A 21895-nucleotide genomic window follows, 5' to 3' on the forward strand; every position below is an offset into this window, starting at 1 on the left:
CATTGTAAAAGGCAATGAATAGAACCAAGTGATTTTGAGGAAAATACCTTTAGGCCACAAGGTATGTTCCAAACCTGCCTCTAAACAAACACTGTTTGTTCATTCCGGTTTTTATTTGATTTTGTTATTTTCTACATTTGTATTAAGCAAATTAACCACACACTAACAGGTTTCTTTGAGAAAAATGTGCGTTTGTTTACTGTGTTATATTATTATACAAAACACAACTAACATGGAGTCATGTGGTTTATCTGAAGGCTACACACAGAGCAGATAACATCAGTACAACAACACTGGAAATGTTTGCATTTCTGATTTAATACAGACTTTAAATAACCTGTGGTAAATATTTATCATGAGGAAATGTACATTAATTTACAATATAACGCGTCACATCCACACACTGTCGGTGAATACAGGGTCTTTTTTTTCATGAGCTGTAAACATGTGACAAACTGAACACAATTCAGTGAATCCAAATTATAAAATAATAACATTAATAATGATAATGCATCACAAATGTGTTCCCTATACAAGTAAATCTTCATACACGATGGAAATACAGAAATACTTAAAATTAAAAATGACATTATTTTAAAAATTACAACCACATTGTTTAGTGTTAAGTTTCATTTACTGTGTAAATCTGCATCTTTATCATATCAATCTTAGTAGAAAAATACTTGTAGTAAAAGTAGTAGTAATAATTGTATTATTAGTGGAGAAAGTTAAAGTTATTAGTTTTTCTTTTGAACAGAAAATGTTGTGCAGTACAGGTTTCAAGTGCAGAGCCTCAATAAGCTTCTTCCTGTTTGTTTTACAGTGATCTGGTTCATCCCCATAATCCTCCCTGAACTTTCCTTTAACTTATTGCACAACACTCAACCACACATCACTTTCTCTTCTTCATCCACAAAAATCACACACGTTTTGGTCCTCTTACTTAAGTGACTTCATTCTTTGGCCGTTTGAGAAGAGCAGGCGTCGTTCTTTCTTGCTCAAAAACCTCCCTTATCCGTGCCACGCAGGTTTCCAAGGCAAACTCCGTCTCCTTGGCGATCGGCGACAGGTTGAGAAAGCCGTGGGGCAGGTCCTCCACGACCGTCAAACTCACAGGCTGACCCATGTCTTGCAGCTTCTTGGCAAACGTCACAGAGTCATCCAGCAAGGCGTCCAGAGCAGAGGCCTGAGGAGACAGAGGGGAACCAGGGGATATTGTGAATCTGTAAATCTGTCTGTCTGTTAATTGCATAACTATCCAACAGTTTGCTTGACAGGCTTGGCAGGATACTTTCTAAGGCAGGGGTTTCCAACTGGCGGCCACATGTGGCCCCCCAATCGATTTCATGTGGCCCTCCAAACAATATCAAGTTGTAACGAGTCATTTCTATATGTTTTTATTTTTAAATTAATAGATTAATTTTGCATCATAAATATGTTTTTTTTATTGTTGCATATTAAAACAAGCACTTATATCTTTACTTATACTTAATTATCCAATCCAATCCAACTTTATTTGTAAAGCACAAAACAAACACAGTGGACCAAAGTGCTGTACAGAATAATGGATAAAAGACAGAAAAGCTCACACGGGGCAAGAGTACATATAAAAAAAGAAATTAATATGGCATATTGATTGATATGTCATTTTGAGCTCATCCACCGCAACTGTTGCTTTTCCCAAAAAAATTGGGCTTTTTTTTTTACTTGACTGGCCCCCGACTGACCAGATGAGACAGTCAGTGGCCCACAGGTCATTTGAGTTTGAGACCCCTGTTCTAAGGGCACCAGTGTGCACAGTGCCAACTGACATTGTTTTGGATAAGAAATGCAAAAGATATCTGTTGAAATGTGACAGACACACAACCATCCACACTCTCAGCTCTTCTTCCTCTATCCACCAACCATGGATTAATCTTAAATTATTTTCTCAATGAATTGATTACTTGTTTGGTCTTTTAAAAGTTAGAAAATGTTGATCAGCATTCACCAAACCTGGAAATTATGACAAAAATGATTGTTATACGGAGCAAAGGAACCAGAAAAATACTCACATTTAAGAAAATGAAAAAATTAATTCTTTAAAAAACACTCAGATTATCAGAATGGTTTGAGAATCGATTAATTGTTGCAGCCCTAGCAGAAATTAAGCCTAAAACACAGATTAAGTAAATAAACTGTCTCTCGCTCTCTTACCACGATGTGCACAGGCGGGAGACCTCGCAGCAGGTTGTTTGGAGCCAGCACCGGGGACACAAACGGGTTCCTGATGATGGGAGAGGAGGTCGGGCGGATAAAGGCCAGACACTCAGAGCGTAAGGGCTCAAAGCCTTGTGGGTAATCAACATGACAAACAGCGTTTGGCTCGGAGATTTGAGTCAATGTCCTCCTGGTTTCGCTGCTCTGCTGCCGTCTCTGCAGTGATGACATGGAGAGCGCTCCACCTGAGGTCAGCATGGGGTCCAGAAAGGACTGGATCCAGTTGGAGGCTCCCTGGGTGAGATCGCTGAGCAGCACGGCCGTGTCTCTGCTCAAAGAGCTCAGACTGTTGTTTGTCACTGAAGGCTGCACCACGTTTGATTCTGCACCTGGGATGGAAACACAAGGCGAGGTCAGGAAAGAAACAACAACACTGCAACAACATCACTTGTGTCTTTGTCACCTCACAGTTTCAACCACCAAATGTAAATTATTAAAAAAATGTAGGTTTCAAATTCTGTAAAATTCAGTAACATTCCCTGGTCTGAAATAATGGGAGTGTGTCCACTGGAGGAACTGAACTCACACTTACACACAAATGCACACTTGTATGCTCAAAGCGACAAACAAACAGATTTTAGTCACTAAACATAAGGCTCATCTAATAAAATCTATTTCTGTTTAAGTCCAAGATATCTGAAGAGTATGTCCCTGCCATTATACAGCCTGGTCCAACTGAAAGATACCGTTTGAGTCACATTCTAAAAAGCTCATTTCCCTACACTATAGAGAAAATCAGTGAGTTTCCATTGTCTAAGTTAAATGTGTTATTTTGTGACTTCAGTGATTGAAATTCTTTGTTCAGATTTACTTTACAGTGATACAAACTAACCAAAATGAGGAAGAAGTAGACCAGAAGCCTCCGTATATCTCTGAGAGCTAAAATTGCTGATTTTCTCCATGGAATTTGGTGCAGGAGAAAATTAAGTCTAAAGCAGCAAACACTTAAGTTAAACTATGGGTTAATACAAACGCTGTATTGGTTTGTTTCTGCCTAACAGCTGGTTGTTATTCATTTACATATTTCTTTTCTACCCACATGACCTTGTTTATATACAAATCATTTTTGATATGATCCGTTTTCTGTTGCAATGGCGCCAGAATGTGCTCCTGTGTTAAATGAGGCATGAGACGTGATTCTGTGAGCACACACGCACACTTCCACACCCACATACCTGCATAGGCATTGAGACACTTTGCAAGAACACCTAGAGGCAACAGCGGGTCAATGAGCGTGAGCAGTCGGGAGGGCGAGGCATCAGTGGTGAGTAAGATGGCAGGGTAGGCAGCCATGATGCCATCAGGGACTCGAACGCCCATGGAAATGGCCTTCATGGACACAGTGATACAGAGGTTCCCTCCAGCGCTGTCACCTGCCAGACAAACCCGCTCTGCTGTGGAGCCTAAGAGAGACACACACACACACACACACACTAATGACAATGTCAAACACAGTGAAGAACAAAGACTGCTTAAAACACTGTTTAGCATACATTTTAATCCTTGTTTGTGTCACTTCGATAAATCTAATCAAACCATTTCAAACAATAAAGCCAAGACACACACAGTTGCTGGCATCAGGGAAGCAACAACTGGACTTTAGTGCAGGAAGCAAGCAGCCACACACATTTCCGACAAGGTAAAGCTACTGACCACACAAATAGCAACTGTCTTTCCGAAAACACAGAGAAATGTCTTCAAACACACATAAGCACAAAGTATATGTGACGCTGTAATGCTGCTACAGAAATTCACCAAAACTGGAAAATAAAAAGTGAAAAACCTGAAATCAGAGAGAACAAAAGCAAGAACACGACTTTTCCTAAACAATCTTTTTCTTTTTTAAAAAGTAACATGAAATGTGTTCAAACACACAAAACCCCTCAAAATGACTCTAAACAGTGTAATACAAATGTTGGGCCTGTGTGTGGTGTGTTTATTACTATGTGATGTAGTGTGTGCTCCTCTAACCCAGCAGGTGGCAGTTGTTCAGGGCCCAACAGTAGGCGTAGAAACACTCCTCCAGTGCTCGGGGAAAAGGCGCCTCAGGCGACAGAGAGTAGTCGACGGAGAGGACGGGGACGTTCAACTCCTTGGACCAGTTACGAAGATAACTCTAAGAGAGAGACAGACACAACGACAAAAGCTGTATAATGAAGAGCAAACAAGCAGCTTCCCATAGCAGCGCTTCCTTCAAGCCACTTCCTGTGCTGTACCTCATGTGATTTGGACGTCTGAGCAACAAAACCTCCTCCGTGGAAGTGGATGAGCAGCCATGGAGAGCGGGGCTGCTTCTGTACCCAGGGCATATGAGTGGCGGAGAGGGGAGGAGGGACAGATCTGGACAAGGCCAGCAGCTCTTCACTGTCCTGTCAAGTCAACACATAAACAACAACAAAGCCACTTAAAATTTTAGGAGAAATCATTTTTCCTGAAGACAATCTGCCCACTGCTTCCAATTCTAGGAAGGTTCCTAGTAGTACCAAAAAATAATAATTGTAATTCAAAATTCAACCCGTGGCTTCCTCAGTTCTCTTATATTTAAAAACATTCTATGGTTGTTTCACCCTTTTTCTTCTTCTTTTCATCTTTCATCACTGTTTAAATTATATAAACATAAACCTTTGTAATGTCAGGATTTAAAAGATGTGTGTGTGTATGTATATATACATATATATATATATATATACACACACATATATGTATATATACACATATATATATACACATACAAATGAACTTGTTTTGATGTTTTTTTTTATTTGCACTCTTTCAGAGCTGTAGCTCCTTACCTGTCCTTCTCGAAGCTCATAGGAGATCAGACGCATGTGCACGGGTCCTGGGCCCCAGAGAGCAACTGGAGGGGACACAGTGGTTGTCAGACTTGGATCTGAGGCCAGAGGAAGGTGTAAAGTCTCAGGAGGCACAGTCATGGTGAAGTTCAGCTGAACTGGGTTCGAAGTTATTCTGCTGAAGCCCTGGACAGAAAAACAAACACAGGAGAATGAGAAGTGACAACAGTGAGGAGGCACTTTGTGTAATGACGGCATGGGAGGCAGAGTATTTGACCGTGCCTACTGTTATAAGGCCGGACTCTGTGAGGTTCCAGAAGGACTTCCAGAACGGCAGATCCAGATTCTGGGTAATGCGTTCAAACTCAATTCCTCGCAACTCTGGATCAATGACGTACTTCCCTGATGTGAGGAGAGAAAGTGCTGCCACACCTGGAGAGAAGGAAGATTATTATATTATTATTTTAAAGAGGATCATATCTGTAAATCTTAGGTATAAGCAGCCTTCCTGGAATTAGGAAAAGCCATTGCTCCTAATTCTAGGAGGAGAATTAGGAGCAATGGGTGTTGGGTTATATTGTACCCAACACCCACTCGGGAACTGGGGTGACATCACCATTGAGTTAACCACGTTCCATTTGAGTAGAGAAGAAGATGGATAGAAATATCAATGCTGTCACCTGTAGTTTTATCTTGGGTAACTCAGTTTGTCCTTATGTCTTTAGTCTGTCTTATGTCCTCACATGTTGTCTTAGTGTTGTTTGTCTTATTATGTCAGTTGTGTGTTGTTCAGTTATCGTTTGATTATTGATTTTTATTAATAGACATGTATTGACTTTCCAGACTACAGATTAAAAATAGCTGGCTAAGTGGTGCATTTACAGAAATGTTAATTAATGTACACTGTCTCTGGCTAGGTATTGTTAGTCAATGACAACGCTGTACACAATATTTTGCACAAATGTCACTTTTATTTGAAAGTGATAGTTGCTCTACTCTCTCAACCCTCACCCTAACCCAACACTTTTTGACAGCTTATGTACTTTTAAAAGCTGCAGACTCTAAACTGAGACACAACAGTTGACATCAAAAGCTCAGAAAGAGAGAGACAGAGACTCACCAAACCCGGACTGCTGTTTACCAAATGTCTCTCCATAGGAAACCATGCTGATGACAACACTCTGTAGGAATGGACGCAGAGAAGGAGAATACTGCGGGAAGACAGATATAGCAAGTATGTTATATACAATCCAAAAAAACCTTGAAACTTGTTACCTGGTCATTTGAAACCGGCTGCAAACGTCACAGTTTTCAGAAGGAAATCGTGCTTGATTCAGTAGCAATGTGTTGTTTATTGTGTCGTTTTATACTTAGATAATAATAACAATAATAACAGATTTTATTTGTATTGCACTTTACATTCGAACAACAAATCTCAAAGTGCTACAGACTAAAAACAAGATAATAAAAGAAATTAGCTGTATGCTTTTCTAAAAAGGTAGGATTTGAGTTCTTTTTTAAAAGCAGCCTCTGTCTGTGGAGCCCTGAGTTGGTCAGGAAGGGCATTCCACAGACGGGGAGTGGCAGCTTTGAAAGCTCTGTCCCCCATGGTCTTGAGCCGTGTCCTGGGTGCCGTGTGCGGTGTGAGGATCATCAATGTGCACACAGTGGTGGGTGTGCAGGAGGACCTTGTACTCAATGCAGGCGGAGATGGGGAGCCAGTGAAGGGAGTGGAGGATGGGGGTGATGTGCTCGTACTTCCGCACCCTCATCAGGACCCTGGCAGCGCTGTTCTGAACATACTGGAGCTTTTGGAGGCTCCTGCCAGGGATCCCGATGAGGAGTGTGTTACAGTAATCCAACCTGGAGGAGACAAAGGCATGGACGAGCTTCTCTGCAGCTGGAAGGGAGAGGAAGGGGCGGAGTTTGGAGATGTTACGGAGGTGAAAGAAGGAGATTTTGCAGATGTGGGTGACATGATTGTTGAAGGAGAGAGTCAAACTTGACCCCAAGGTTGGTAACGGAGGGAGAGAGGGGAATGTTGTGGCCAAAAAGTGAAACTGAGGTTATGGGGGAAGAGCGGAGTTGTTGAGGAGTACTGGTTTGGATGGCTTCTGTTTTTGTGCCGTTCAGCTGCAGGAAGTTTTGACTCATCCATGAGTTTATCTCCTCCAGGCAGGAGCTGAGACTCTGCTACAGTGGCAGAGGGTAGTGTTGTGTGTCATCAGCATAGCAGTGGAAATTAATTCCATGCCTGCTGAAGACACACCCGAGGGGAAGCATGTAGATGGTGAAGAGGGTTGGACCGAGCACGGAGCCCTGGGGGACCCCACAGGTGACAATGTGGGGGCAAGAGTTAGCATCCCCCAGGACCGGCACTGTCAGTGAGATAGGAGTGGAACCAGTGAAGGGCAGTGTCAGAGAGGCCGGTGAAGTGCTGGAGACGGTGGAGGAGGATGTTGTGGTCAATGGTGTCGACCGCAGCAGAGAGGTCAAGAAGAATGAGGAGGGATGTGGAACCGGAGTCAGAGGACATCAGCAGATCACTGGTGACTCTGTTGAGAGCTGTTTCTGTACTGTGGCAAGGGCGGAAACCAGATTGGAATTTTTCATAGAGGTAATTTGATTTGAGATGGTTGTGAAGCTGGATGGAAACAACTTTTTCTAGGATTTTGGAAATGAATGGAGATTTGAAATCTGTAATTTGACAGAGGGATTGGGTCTAAGGTTGTTTTTTTGAGTAGAGGTTTTATCAAAGCTGTTTTGAGGGAGGGAGGAACACTGTTTAGAGAGAAAGATCAATGATTTTTGTTATGAGATAGGTAATGGAATGGTTGTGTGTGGATGGTTTGGATCTGCGGATGATCTTTTCAACCTCCTGCTGTGTTGTGTGGATGAAATGTGAGAAATGTGTGCTGAAAATTGCTGGGATGTCTTGAATGGGACGATGTGTTAAGATAGATGAGCAGATATTGTCAATTTTGGAGGTGAAAAATTCAAGGAACTTGTTGCAGTTACTGTCTGTATAAGTGTAGTAAGGAGTGATCTGAGGTTTGAGAATGTGATTTACTGTAGAGAAGAGCTGCTTGGAGTTACCTGGGTTATTGTTGATGATTGTGGAATAGTGTTCTGACCTGGACACGGAAAGGGCTTTAGTGTAAGATCTTTGATGTTCCTGGTAGGCCAACTTATGCACTGTCATTTCATTTGCCTCAGCTCCTTTGTGTACCATGGGGCAGACCGGGAGAAGGAGACTGTTTGTTTTTTCAATGGTGCATGAGAGTCCAGGATGGAGGATAGACTGTTATTGTAAAAATCCACGAGGTTGGAGACTGAGGAGGATGTAGGTGAGAGAAGAAGCTGGAGATGATGACTGAAAGAGGGGGAATCGATGTTATTTAGGTTCCTGAAAGTTATTGTACGTTTTGGTTTTGTGTAGGAGAAGGTAGGGGGAGTTTCATGTTGACTGCCTGATGGTCAGACACACCAATGTCATTTACATGGAGCTCAGTGACTGTGAGGGAGTCAGTGATAACTAGGTCCAGGGTATGGCCTTTATTGTGGGTGGAGACATTGACATGTTGGGTGAGGTTTAGGCAGATTACTTGCATATGACGACCATTTAGCTCTGTCAATTCTTCTCATAAAAGGTACCACTACGGACCTCCTTTTAAGACACTACTAAGTGATTCGCATCTAGAAACACTATGGTGCAGGCATTGGACAACTGATAGCAGTGCTGTCTATGTTATTGTATATGTCCCTATACCATAAACCATAAAATAAACCATAAATAAATGAATATACCAAGTATTAAGTCTGTCTTAAGGCACCCTTAGTAAGTAGTAAGTCCCAAGTGTGAAGCATGTCAAACAAAACATCTGGACATTGATGAGACAGACAAACGTTCCTCTCTCTATATCTAACAAGCATTTATTATTTAGTGGCACTGTCTCACCTGAAAACCCAGGCAGCGTCCGTAGAAACAGGCTTTGTGCATGGAACTGTACTCCTGCACAAACCTGTGGCTCAGGTCTCCGTCGTTTGGGGACAACAACTGACCGTGCTGGTTGTCGTTGATCAGCTGCTTGGCGAGGTGAAGCAAGGCACGCAGCTGGCAGAGGGCGCTGGCGTATGCCTCCATCTCAGACACGTTGTGTTCGGCCCTGAAGAAGGCACTGGTGTAGTTAGCAGCAATGTAACGGCCCTTGTGAATGATGTGCACAATACAAGCTTGCAGAACCTGAAAAAATGAGAAGAAAAGAAAGGACATGACTTCTCAAGTGACATTTAGTCTTTGTAAGGAAACAAATGTTGGGCCCGTTGAGCCCTGTCAGTGAGATATGTAGCATGATGTCATACTGGGCGGTGTATGAGAATAGACTGGGCGCTGAAGAGACACTGATCGCAAGGAAGTGAAGTTTTTCTGTTGCCCAATCGGCTGACTGTCGTGGGTGAAGCTGGTCTAGCTCCACCCTGACCATAACGTACCATTTTACTCTGGTACCTTAAATGGAAAGGTTGAGGCTGGTTATTTTGGTACTATTACTTACTATTACTGGAAACGCAAAAAAATATGCACCGTTCCACTCAGTTGAAACACGGCTAAATATTAATAATGTAAATAAATAAGAAGAGTCGTTGAGGTCTTAGCCACACAGACAAAGAACACTGAACCTGTACCTTATTTTTCTGTTTTGTCCTCAAAATGTAACAAAGTGTTCAATCACACATTACCCTCCAAAATGACCTTTTAACGCTGTCGTACATTTGCCAGGTCTGCACGTGGCACTGCTACAGAAATACACCAAAACCGGAGAAGATACTGAGCATGCACATAAGGCATATGCTCTATGTTTTTGTTTTTTTTGTTGTTTTTTTAAATAAAGCTTTATTTGCATAAGTATAACATTACAAGTTGTTAATGAAGACATTTTCTGAAACAATGCTGTGTTTACGAAAAACATTTTCCAATACAACAAAGGAAAAGATTGTTTATGTTTTGTTCCTTCTCCATGTAGATAGGACCTTATCTCGGTGAGATTGAAATGTGGTCTGGTATTAGCCAGGCTACAGAACCACTGGTAATTTCTGACCATTAAAACAGGGTTCCCGCACCTTCGTTGACAATAAATTCCTAAAGTCCTGACTTTTTGAGGACTTTACAGGACCAGTTCCCTCAAATTCAAGGACTGAATGTGCTGACACAGCTTTCACGGCAAATCATAAGCGACGCTTCGTCCATGGCGTCCACTTTTACTGATTTGCAGCACACTCTGCATCTTGGACAAGTGATTGTCCTTGGGATCTTGGTCAAAGTCAGTCTTTGTCATTTTATTTGGTGAGACAGAGATCTTGGAATTTTCATTTCCCAGACATCACGTCATTTGCTCTTGCTTAACGTTACTCACTCATTGTTCTGCATGGAATCGCACGTCAGCGGCTCGACTGCTAGTACACTGCTAGTAATTATGACTCCATGTCTGTTCTGCATAGGGCACGTCTATTTAGGGCGATATAATACAATCCAGTCCAGCTGTCAGTTGATTGAGAATAAGACATAAGTCGTCATACCTTGACCAGGGTGCGGTACCCATTCCCCGGCGTTTGTGCATCAAAGTCATAGTGGTGGTAAATGGTGGTCAGCATGGCGACCATAGGCTCCAGAGCCCGGCCATGTCCCTGAATCTGTCGCAGACATGTGACCAGGCGCTCAGCAACAGTGCTGTACGAGTCGTTGCACAGAGTGGAAATGTTGTCTTCGCACACGCACTCCAAGGCTGCAAACACAACCTTGTAATCCATATCTGAGGCTGCAGGGTAAAAAAAAACAAAGAGCAAACATGTAAAAAGCGTGTGTGTTTTCTTTCAGGCTGTTTTATACCTGCCTCTGTAGTTCCTGACACAGCAGGCATGTGATGCATTTCCTGAAAAAAAAACATACCATCACCCTAAGTAAACATAGAGCGATCGCAGACTGCGACACAGCTCATTGTGTTGTGCGATTACTCTTATCTGTTTGGTCAAGGGTGAAAATTCCAGAACAGCCTCAGGACAGAAACCTTGAAGCTCTGTTTCTGGTGTGTGCCTTTTACTCATGACAACTGTGCAAACGAAGTAATTGCAACAAATAACAATAATTCAGATGTGGAATAAACTCTGAACACAAACATGGTGTGATTTGTTGCTTTGCTCAAAACACGACGAGCAGCAAATCAATTATTACATTGATTGAAAATATTGAATACTTTTTTTCTGTCCAAGGGTCGCAGCCCCCTACTGGACTGAGAAAGTTCATTAAATATATACATATATAAAAAAAAAAAGAAAGCGTTTAAAAGATGTGTTCTTTTCATTTCTGTCGGATTATTTGTTTGGTCCATTAAATGTCAGAAAGTGTTGGAAAATGTTGATCAGTGTTTTCCGAACCTTGAAATGATGATGTTCTCAAATGTTAATTTTTGTTTCAATTATTTAATTCTTATATGGAGCAAGGAAACCAGAAAATATTCACATATTTAAGATACTGTAAAATCAGACAGCTTGAAAAAAAACAACCTGCAGTATAAAAAGCAAAACCTTTTATAGAAGAGACTGCAACCACTGCAGTTCTTCTATGGACATTTTGTGAAGATACAGGAAACATATCAAGGATGCAGTGTGTACCTCTCTGACATCAGTGTAACTAATTATCATTTTCATCCGTTGCTTATTTTCTCTAGTAATCAAGTAATTGTTTGGTCCAGAAAATGTCAGAAAATGTTGATCATTGTTGTTCAAACCAAGAAATGAAGAAGTTCTTATACAGTATGTCTTGTTTTGTTCAAATATTCACATTTAAGAAATCTGAAAACTTTGTTTTAATTCCACACACAATCCACATAATCGATTATCAAAATAGTTGACAATAGTAATCGATTAATCAGGTAACTGCCCTACATCAGTCATACTATTTTACATGCATTATCCTATCACATTTATCTTCATATTAATAACGCATGGCCTGTTGTGTAATTTGGCTTAACTGGTATTAAACATAGAAAATCTTAAATAGTATGTCGACTCGACAGCAGCTGAAAGTGAAACTTGGACACTGGAGGCTTTATCACAGTCAAGACACATACTTTTTAGTTTTTGTTTCTATTAGCAGTATCTCAACAGGCCGACATTTGGTTTCTGACAAGAGCAGTCAACCAACCCAGTGACTTCATGTGTTTTATAGGCTTCAACAAGTGATTATGTTCATAATCTTTTTTTATCATTAAATCATTTAGTTGTTTAGAAAAAAAGTGTTTCCCCAAACCTTGAAATTATAATGATGTCGGAATTATTTTTGTTTTAATGATTTCTTTGTTAAATGGAGCAAAGTAAGGAGAACATTTCCACATTTAAAAATCTAAAAGTTTTAATTATTAAAAAAAATTAAAAAAACACTCAAACCAGTTAATCAATAATTAAAATAGATGGCACTTAAGTTAATCGTCTATTAATAATTGATTAATCATTGCAGCCCTAGTCAGCATTAGACATGAAGAGACGCGACTCACCCATCGAGGCCTCAGTATGGTGTGTATGTCTCTGCAGACACGGCAGGAGCCAAGATTAGATGTTAAACTGCAACTATGACAAAAAAAAAGCACAATATTTCTTAATTTTACAGTATAAATTTTACAGGATAAACTCCAGACAGAATTATCTGCACGAAAACTGAAAATCAAGAACAACAGATATTTTAAGAGCAGTCATAACAGGACCACAGTCTGTAACTGTAAGTACTGTAAGTGAGAACATATAATATTTTAGATTATTGGTTTTCCAATGTTTTTCTTCTTTATTTCTTCTCCATTTCATTGATTAGTTCGAAGTGGTGGTTGACGGCAGTTTACATCAATAATGTTGCATTAACACCCTTTTCCATCTTGTTCTCTGTTAACTAATGGTTATGGTGTGCTAACCGTTAATACGACATATGTTACCGTTAATAGCACTTCTTCAACATAAATATTCTTTCTTTCTCATCTTCCTCACATATACTTCACACACTGGTATAGTAGAATCAGATAAAGATAGAGCGAGAGATAAGGTGACACTTATTATTTAATTTATGGTATATACAGTAGAACAGTATTTCTGATTTTCTAAGTAACATCAGAGGAAGCTCATGTAACACTGGTGCTGCACATCCCACAGTTTAAGAACCATGACAGATGAGATTAAGCAGCCGTTGTCATCCATGACATTGCATTTATGCATTCTTCTGGATTCAGTTATCCTTTACTTTTCCCCATCTTTTCGAGTTCATGATTATTTATTAATTTTTAGTGTTTTACGACCGTTGGCATCAGTAATTTTGTTTCACTACCTTCTCCCCTTAGCTTCTTCTTCCTCCCATCAAAACATTGCGGTTTCCATTATTTTACATTAATCTTTTATTTCTTTGTCTCGCTCCCGTAGGATTTATTATTGTGCCTCGCTCAATTTAACAAATAAAAGTCTGTATCTAAAAGATTAAAGTGATGGAACGCAAACAGGTAACGTCAACCTTTCACTGTCACACAGTCACTATCACTTTACAGCACATCAGTGTCAGTTTCCGACGTTAGCGCGGCGTTAGCTCGTTACTAGCATGTCCCCATTAAATCCTTATTAACATGCTAAGCGGTGGCTAACCGCGAGCGGCCACGGTGTCAAAACTCACCGGTGACACAAGTTTGAAGACTTTACCGACAAACGCCCTGTTGCTTCCTGTTTTTAAACATCCGTCACAACGGTTTCATGTTCGCCACTGAACCGGGTGCGCCGCGTTAAAACCGCAAACAAGACAGCCGCTACATGTCTACGTCCATATGTTCACGTAAACGGTGTTTTAATCAGGATTTTCAAAACTAACTCACCGACACGCATCTTCGACTTCCTCTGTCGGTATCTGCCTGTCCGAGTGCCCGCTCCACGTAATGGTGACGTCACTCGTTGGGAGCACGAGACGGTGCGCGCGCCCTGGACAACAGGTTGACACCATGACACAGATTGTGTTATGCAATAATGATTAGTATTACTGTATTAAACGACAAAGCATTTATAGTCACATATAGGGCAAATGTCTCAAACAAATCAATTTAATGTGGCCCACCACTTAATATAAGTCATAATTAAGTATTTCTGTATTTCATTTTTTAATTTTTCAAAATGAAGACTTTTATTTAGAAATTCTGCGAAATACTGCACCAAATACCAGTATTGCGATACATCATGATGGAATATCGTGACATCATTTCAAGATCATATCACCCACCTCTACTAAACAGAGGACTTTTCCCAACAAAGTTTGACTTTTTTATACTTCCTGACCAGACTAAACCAGACAACAAGGGAGAAGCTGTTAGCCTGCTGCCAAAACAACCGCAGGCTAACAATAAGGTAGAGACTGTTATTGTTGTTGTCGTCTGTGTCCTATAAAAACATAAAAAAAATCTGTTGCAATCACATTGTCAAGGACGAGGGCAAGGCAGAACAAAGGACTCAAAGGCAGGATTCTGGACACGATTCAGTCGGTAAACAGAGTTTATTACCAGGCAGAGGTTCGGTACACGGGAGGACAATCAGATCCAGCAGAGGTACAAAAACGTGAGGCAAAAAGGCATGGTCAAAAAAGGCAGGCAAGTTTCAATACACGTAAAGACTGTGGCTGTGGAAAAGAATGCTGGAACGTGAGCTGTGAACATCAACGAACTGGCAGCGAGACAAGACACAGAGGGGAATATTTACTTGTAGCTGCCGTCATAGTCAGCCATACAGTTCATGAGGCTTTCATGTAATTGATTTTTTTTTTCATTGAGTAAAAAAAGTTCAAGGTTTATAAGCCACTCAAGCATAACTTCAAGACATTCAAGCCAGTCCTCTGTAAAGAAACAAGAAACCGCAGCCCAAGCTACTTTAAGGGTCTTGGATGGATCGTGAACAACAAGAGCTTAAAAGTCAGCCAAAAAACATGCACTGGAAGAAAAGAAAAATTGAGCGTTTAGACACAGTGACTCTGAAAAAATGACACACAAGACTCGTAGTGTTGGTGTGAAGGTGTTAGCAAGCAGCTCTGAAGAAAAATGTTGTTGTGAGAAGCCAAATCATAGCATTTACACATGTAGAAAGTTTATTGGCACGACAAAAAAAGAATGAGTCAATTTGTGCAATCGAAAAGGTTGTGTTTTGGATGTTTAAAAGCAGGACACGACTCAAAGAACTGTGAAAAGAGGATTGTGTGTGACAAATGTAAAAGGAAGCACCCAACGTGTTTACACGAAGACCGCGCCAAGCAAGATGGAAAGAAAGAACCTAATGATGGACAACAGGAGAGTGAGAAACAAGGAGAAAGAAAGATCAAAGGAAAAGATGGAGACTAGAAGGACCAATAAAATACCAAATTAACCAACAGAGTGGTGCAAGACCCAACTAGCACCTACCCGTCCACAGTTATTCCAGTATGGCTGTCCATAACAAGTAACCCAGAAAATGAAATTCTTGTTTATGCACTTCTGGATAACCAAAGGGACGTTTATCTTGCATGAAAAGGTAGAAACTCTGGACACACAGAAGGAGACTGTGCAATTAAAGCTTTCCATGTTGTCATCCAAAGGTATGGTCATTTCAAGTCAAGTTAACTGGGCTGCAGTTCAGAGGTTTTTACTTGTCGAAGAAAATCTCCCTCCTAGTAACATAACATACGAGAGAGTTCATTTTGGCCAATCCAGAACATGATGCAGAACTTGCCATCATACGCATTGTACAAAGAGCAACTTTCTCTGAGGAAATACAAAGTCTGCAATGCAAGAAGGACATAACAGCCAAAGATAAGGCCAACAGGCTGCACAGATTGAATCCTTTCTTGGACAAGCAAGGGGCCTCAGGGTGGGAGGTCAGCTAGAGCATGCTGCTTTACACCCACACATCAAGCATCCAGCGATCTTGCCAAAGACCAGCCATATATCAGAGTTAATGATCAACAACAAGCACGTGGACACTGGCCAAGGTCACTGAAGTTTGGAGATGGATGTGTGAGAAAGCTTCAGTTGCTGATGAGTGATTTAGCACTGGATGACCAAGGCAAGAGACTCACCAAACCAGTCGACCTAGAGAGACCTATTCACAAGACAGTTACTTTGCTGGAAGCTGATTAATGCTGCCATAACACAGTAATACATCTTTCATTGCACCTAGAGGGAAATATTCATATTTCAATCCTACATTCAAGTTAATTAAAGAAATCACCAGTGATTTGGTGGGAGTGTAGCTGCCATCATAGTCAGCCATACAGTTCATCAGGCTTTCATGTAATTAAAAGGTTTTTCATTGAGTAACCTCATTTAAATATAAGAATAATGTACGTTTATTAAAAGAGTTTATTTTGTGTACATAAATAAGGAAGACCACAAAGAAGGTTTAGAAGGCACTGTGGCGCTGGCATGATGCATGCTGCAGCATGAGACAGATTGCCTCGCTGGAGACAGAGAAACAGGAGGATAAGTTTTGTGTTGCTGTAAAGACATGGACAAAGTGAAGACCCGTTCAGGTCCTTTCTAATTCCTTTCAAGGTACACTGCCAGTGAGGTAAATGTGTTTATACGTCTGTTCTATTATCAATTGATGCTAACAGGCTTGTTAATGTGCGTGGTCACGTGATCGCGGCGGGCCTGCTCGTTGATGAATGTTGTTTTCTTTAAATGTATCTATATTTACCTTCATACGTCATACCTTCATTGGTCCATACGTTAATAACTATTTCCTCCTCCTTCACTGTTGGTAATTGTCTGCACATCACCACTATTTCCTCTTGAACTGTACATGTATATGTATATATATATATATATACATATATATATATACATATATATATATATGTATATATATACATATATATATACATATACATACATATATATATACATATACATACATATATATATACATATACATATATATATACATATACATATATATATACATATATATATATATACACACATATATATATACATATACATATATATGTACACATACATACATATATACCTTTGTGATGAAATCCATCTGATCCATCCAGCCATGTATCCTGTATACATATATCTAATTTTAAATTCAATTTGTTAATATATGTCGATTTGACATCTTGCAATCCATTGAAAGAAGTACGACTCGCCGTTCCAGTTCCAGTCCAGACACAACAAACCACATTATGCCAAACTCCACCGACTCAAAAGCATGGCCAACACGGTTCGACACTGACGCTCTGTGGACATTTCGAGGTACTGCACATTCATATAATCGAACACGCAGTAGGACAAAAAAGGCTGTGCTCAAACCCATGAGCAGATATTTCAGAAGGAAGGGAACGGCGGTGATGTTTGCTAAAGCTCAATAGACGTGGAAAATTAGAGTTTGTTGGTTCTTTGTTCTCCAGTATGCAGTTTACCAGACTCTAATTTACATATTACCCATCAGCCCCAGGAGCTTGCAAACAACAAACCTGGAAAATATACAAGGAAAATGGTAAAAATAAGACTTATACAGACATAATTTGTATTGAAATGCTTATAAACACTAGGCCACTGTTTTAGAGCTTCATAAAAACAAACTTAACGGTTATAACGTCCCCGACCACCATGACTGAACTACATGGTGATCTTGAGCCCTATATATACGTCACAGAAACCTTCCTGTAAACGTGTTACTTCGGTAACACATATACTAAAATTGGAACGATACAGAGAAGATTAGCATGGCCCCTGCGCAAGGATGACACGCAAATTCGTGAAGCGTTCCTCATTTTGCATCGAGAAAAAATTAATATTGTTTTTAAAAAGAATACTACCATACTGAGCCGAAGCGTGCGAGTCGGCGTGTGCCACACCGCGTTTCTGCTGATGGGATCAGCTCCACTGAGCATGACAGAGCTGTTAAACACATAATACACTATAACATACAGTACACACAGCAAGCGAAAATTTGAATATATATATAAATATGAATGGAAAAAATATAAAAAAATACTATACATTACATTATTTTACACTATACAGACTACACAGAAATGTGTCCCCTCTAAGTTCTAACCTTGCAGAACTTTAAGCTGTTTCAGTTGTATATGCTGTTGTATTTGCTGTTATGAAGACAAAAAAGGCATAACTTACATGCTGTCTACTAGACGATGTTCTACGACAAACTATACCGTAATAAATTCATGCTGTTGTTGCTAGGTCGGGATGTGCAAATAAGACAATAGAACATGCAGAATTCGATGATAAAAAGCTCCTGTTCTTCACGGCCGCGTTTTCGGCTGGCCGGGTGCTTGTCGGACGCAGTCTTACGAATATATCTGGCGAAATATGGAAAACTCAGTCGTTGTCGGAGACAAGCGGATCACGCCGCTGGCGCGAGTTCGAGTCCTACCTCCCCCAGTGAACTACTTTAGCGAGCTCCAATGTTTCAAGTTCGAATCCCAACTCCCCCACATGTAATGTACTGGATTTCGTTCATAATATGTTTTTTTTTATTATTTATTTATTTGAATCAGGGACAACGCGCATTTATGAACATTTCTGTAAAAATACCAGTTTTAGCTGCAAAGCTAGTTTTCAACTGTAGTCCCTGGGCAAAGGTGTGGAGATGCCATTTAAAGACATATACATTAGTAAAAAGTACATTTAATTAGGGTGACCATACGTCCGTATTTCCCGGGACATGTCCGTATTTCACGTCCTGTCCCGGGTGTCCCGGGTTATTTTTAGAAAGTGAGGAAATGTCCTGGTTTTTAAAATTACCTTCTTTGGACCATTACATTTACATGCACTAGGGCACTGCCCACGGCGCTGCGTGCGACGTAGCCTAATCCCCGCCCCTATGCTGTCAGCCCTATTAATCAGAACGTAGACAACGTGACTGTCAGTCATACGCAAGCAACGTGCCGAAGCGCAAGTGCTCGTTTACCGACGAATTGCTAAAGAGTTTCCCGGCTTTCAGATCGGGTCGAGACAAATGGGAAGCCTTGTGCACAGTGTGCAAAGCAGGCACATATGTCTCGGTGTCCAATGGAGGTGCAAGAGATCTGAAAATCCACCTGGACACAGAGAAGCACAAAACAGCTGTCCGAGGCGAGGGTAGTGCTAGCTCGATCACACAGTACTTTCTCAGACCAGGGAACGAGGATGCAGTGAATGCAGCGGAGGCTGCATGGTCATTTCACACAGTGAAACACCACAACAGTTACAGATCCATGGACTGCACTAGTGCATTGCTCAAAAAGACCCTCCCCGATTCAGACACTGCTAAAAAGTTAAGTTGTGCCCAAACTAAGACCGAGGCTATTGTTGATAGTGTACTGGCACCGCATTCTGTAGAAGTGGCGCACGAACTTAAGTGAAGGATGTTAAGATGCGACATTATTTCTTTCATTGTGCTGTTCATTCATTACAGGAATTGTTGACTCAAGCATTTTGAATAAATACATTTTGAATAAAATTATCATTTGTTATTGGAGTTATTGTTATTGACTTTTACTGAAAAGCATTTTTAATAAACCAACTAAATATCTTGTTCTATCTATATATATAATATACCGGTATAATTGAATAATAATAAAATACTATTAAAGCAGCAGCATCCTCCAATGATCAACCCCCCCCCACAAGTTGTCCTGGTTTTCCCAAATGAAAATATGGTCACCCTAATTTAATAAATATCAACAGCACATAAGCACATATACCTTATTATTACATGTTATTACCAGCAACATTGTTTTGACATGTGTTGGGGTTAGGGTTAGACATGTGTAAGACATTTTATTAGAAACCCATGACAATCCAGAATTGAGACCAGGACACAGAGTTGAAGTCCTTCATGGTTCTCTGTGCTTCTTTTCAAGCAGTCACCAATTAAAAACCCCATAGAGACTGTGTCTGCCCCTCAACCTACTAAAGTAAAAACTAAAGTAAATAAATCAATAACAAACAGAAGAGGAGTTAGACATTCTAACTTAATAAAGATTAATACCAACAATAATATAGAGTCAAATAATACCACTTTTAAATGTGGACTATTAAATATAAGGTCTCTCTCCTCAAAATCTACTGATCATTATTTACTCACATTTAATTGTACAATAATGAACTACAATAACATAAATAAGAAATACATCTACAGCTGGTGCCTGTCTGATAATAATATTAATACATTCAAAGAGACAGTGCAACCTTTATTTAACTCGGTGTACCTTTTCTGATTTTACTCCCGCCCTCATAGATAACCTTGTTGATAGTACAGCAGCCTCACTGCGTACTACATTAGATTGTGTTGCCCCTCTGAAAAAGAAAGTGGTGAATCAGATGAGACGAGCACCATGGTTTAACTCCAATACTCGTGCTCTTAAACAGAAGTTACGTAGATTAGAAAGAAAATGGCGTTCCAATAACCTAGAGGAATATTATATAGCCTGGAAAGATGGTTTTGTAGCTTACAAAAAAGCCCTACACAAAGCTAGAGTTGCCTGTTATTCTTCTCCAACTGAAGAAAATAAGAATAACATCACAACTTGGAAATAGCTTGATGATCCCGGTGAATGACTTTGAAGATTGGCTCCCGGTGTCCTCACGCTGTCGTGACCCGGTGTTCCGGATTAGCCGGCGATCCACATTGACTGGTGAGATCTAGGCAAATCCTACTCCACATAGCGTGTCCTATGGCTCGTGTCCGGTGTCCTCACGCTGGCGTGACCCGGTGGGCTCTCTCAGGTACCTTGACATCAACTGGAAACTGTAGCGTCGTCCGCGACATCCAACGCCGCCTGACGGCGAAACTCTTCCCGCTGACTTCAGCAAGTTTTTCAACTTTGTGTAGTGGCTAAGCCCCAGCTTAAAGCCACCGAGGGGCTGCAGGACAGGCTAAACTTATTAACGCGCTTGATACGCTTTCTTGCACGTCCAATGAACAGCAATAAATGACAGTAAGTGACGGAGACCACCGTGCCAAAAGCATATAGTTTAAGCGGTTGAAAAACTGTGCGCTCTTTTCCGTCCGGCAACACCTGCCCAGTGACACAAAGTTCCCACCTTTATAGCAACAAAAAGAACACACCCACCACCTGTCGGCATAAATTGGTAGTGCAGCAGCTACACAAAGAAATGGCTCCTACACTGTCTTTACAGGATGCTGAAAAACTAGTTCATGCTTTTGTTACATCTAGATTAGATTACTGTAACTCCTTATTATCAGCATGTTCCAACAAGTCTGTTAGAACCCTTCAGTTATTTCAAAATGCTGCAGCACGTGTTCTGACAGGAACTAGAGAGACCACATAACTCCAGTGTTAGCTTACACTGGCTCCCCGTACAGTTTAGAATTAAATTTAAAATCCTCCTCCTCACATACAAAGCACTTAATGGTCAGGCCCCTTCATACCTGAAACACCTAGTCGTACCTTATCACCCTAACAGACCACTTAGGTCACAAAATATAGGTTTACTTGTGGTTCCCAGAGTCTGTAAGAGCAGAATGGAGGCAGAGCCTTCAGCTACCAGGCTCCTCTCCTGTGGAACCAGCTTCCAATGACAGTTCGGGCGGAGCCTCTCTCTGTATTTAAAGTTTGACTTAAAACTTTACTTTTTGATAAAGCTTATAGTTAGAGCTGGTTCAGGGAAACCTGGACCATCTCTTAGTTAAGCTGCTATAGACCTAGACTGCTGGGGGATTTCCCTGTGGTGCACGCACATTCACTCTCACACTCAGGGTATGAATATGACTTTTTATATGTCATTAACCTTGTCTCTTTCTCTCCCTCGTTTGTGTCTTTCCTTCCTTCC

The 21895-nt window shown here is 40.7% G+C and overlaps 1 protein-coding gene and 1 non-coding gene across 3 annotated transcripts; one reads left to right on the forward strand and one right to left on the reverse strand.

The window, feature by feature from the left end:
- Window positions 1-299: 299 nt before the first annotated feature.
- Window positions 300-14022, reverse strand: lipea (lipase, hormone-sensitive a). Of its 2 annotated transcripts, XM_044052342.1 has the most exons (12): window positions 13946-14016; window positions 12599-12671; window positions 10626-10864; window positions 9010-9294; window positions 6172-6262; window positions 5338-5483; window positions 5052-5237; window positions 4476-4628; window positions 4231-4375; window positions 3435-3662; window positions 2197-2588; window positions 300-1186 (listed from the first exon to the last, which is right to left on the reverse strand). In XM_044052342.1, exons 2-12 carry the CDS (start codon window positions 12600-12602, stop codon window positions 944-946), a joined length of 2112 nt encoding a protein of 703 aa, XP_043908277.1. In that variant the 5' UTR covers window positions 12603-12671; window positions 13946-14016; the 3' UTR covers window positions 300-943. The 2 variants fall into 2 exon arrangements, with proteins under 2 accessions (XP_043908277.1, XP_043908276.1); XM_044052341.1 differs by lacking the exon at window positions 12599-12671 and having other exon boundaries at window positions 13946-14022.
- A 3744-nt stretch (window positions 14023-17766) lies between these two features.
- Window positions 17767-17872, forward strand: LOC122786986. The gene has a single exon (XR_006362533.1). It is a non-coding gene; the product is annotated as a U6 spliceosomal RNA (small nuclear RNA).
- The last annotated feature ends 4023 nt before the right edge of the window (window positions 17873-21895 follow it).

Source organism: Solea senegalensis, linkage group LG20 (genome assembly GCF_019176455.1).
Source record: "Solea senegalensis isolate Sse05_10M linkage group LG20, IFAPA_SoseM_1, whole genome shotgun sequence".
Taxonomy (NCBI): Eukaryota; Metazoa; Chordata; class Actinopteri; order Pleuronectiformes; family Soleidae; genus Solea; species Solea senegalensis.

What these genes read in the sequence shown, in the direction of transcription:
- lipea (XM_044052341.1), bottom strand. An exon ending in GGTACCGCACCCTGGTCAAG is followed by an intron (nt 9,295 to 10,625) that starts GTATGACGACTT and finishes TCATTTTTTCAG; the next exon opens with GTTCTGCAAGCTTGTATTGT. An exon ending in ATGAGCTTCGAGAAGGACAG is followed by an intron (nt 4,629 to 5,051) that starts GTAAGGAGCTAC and finishes TTGACTTGACAG; the next exon opens with GACAGTGAAGAGCTGCTGGC.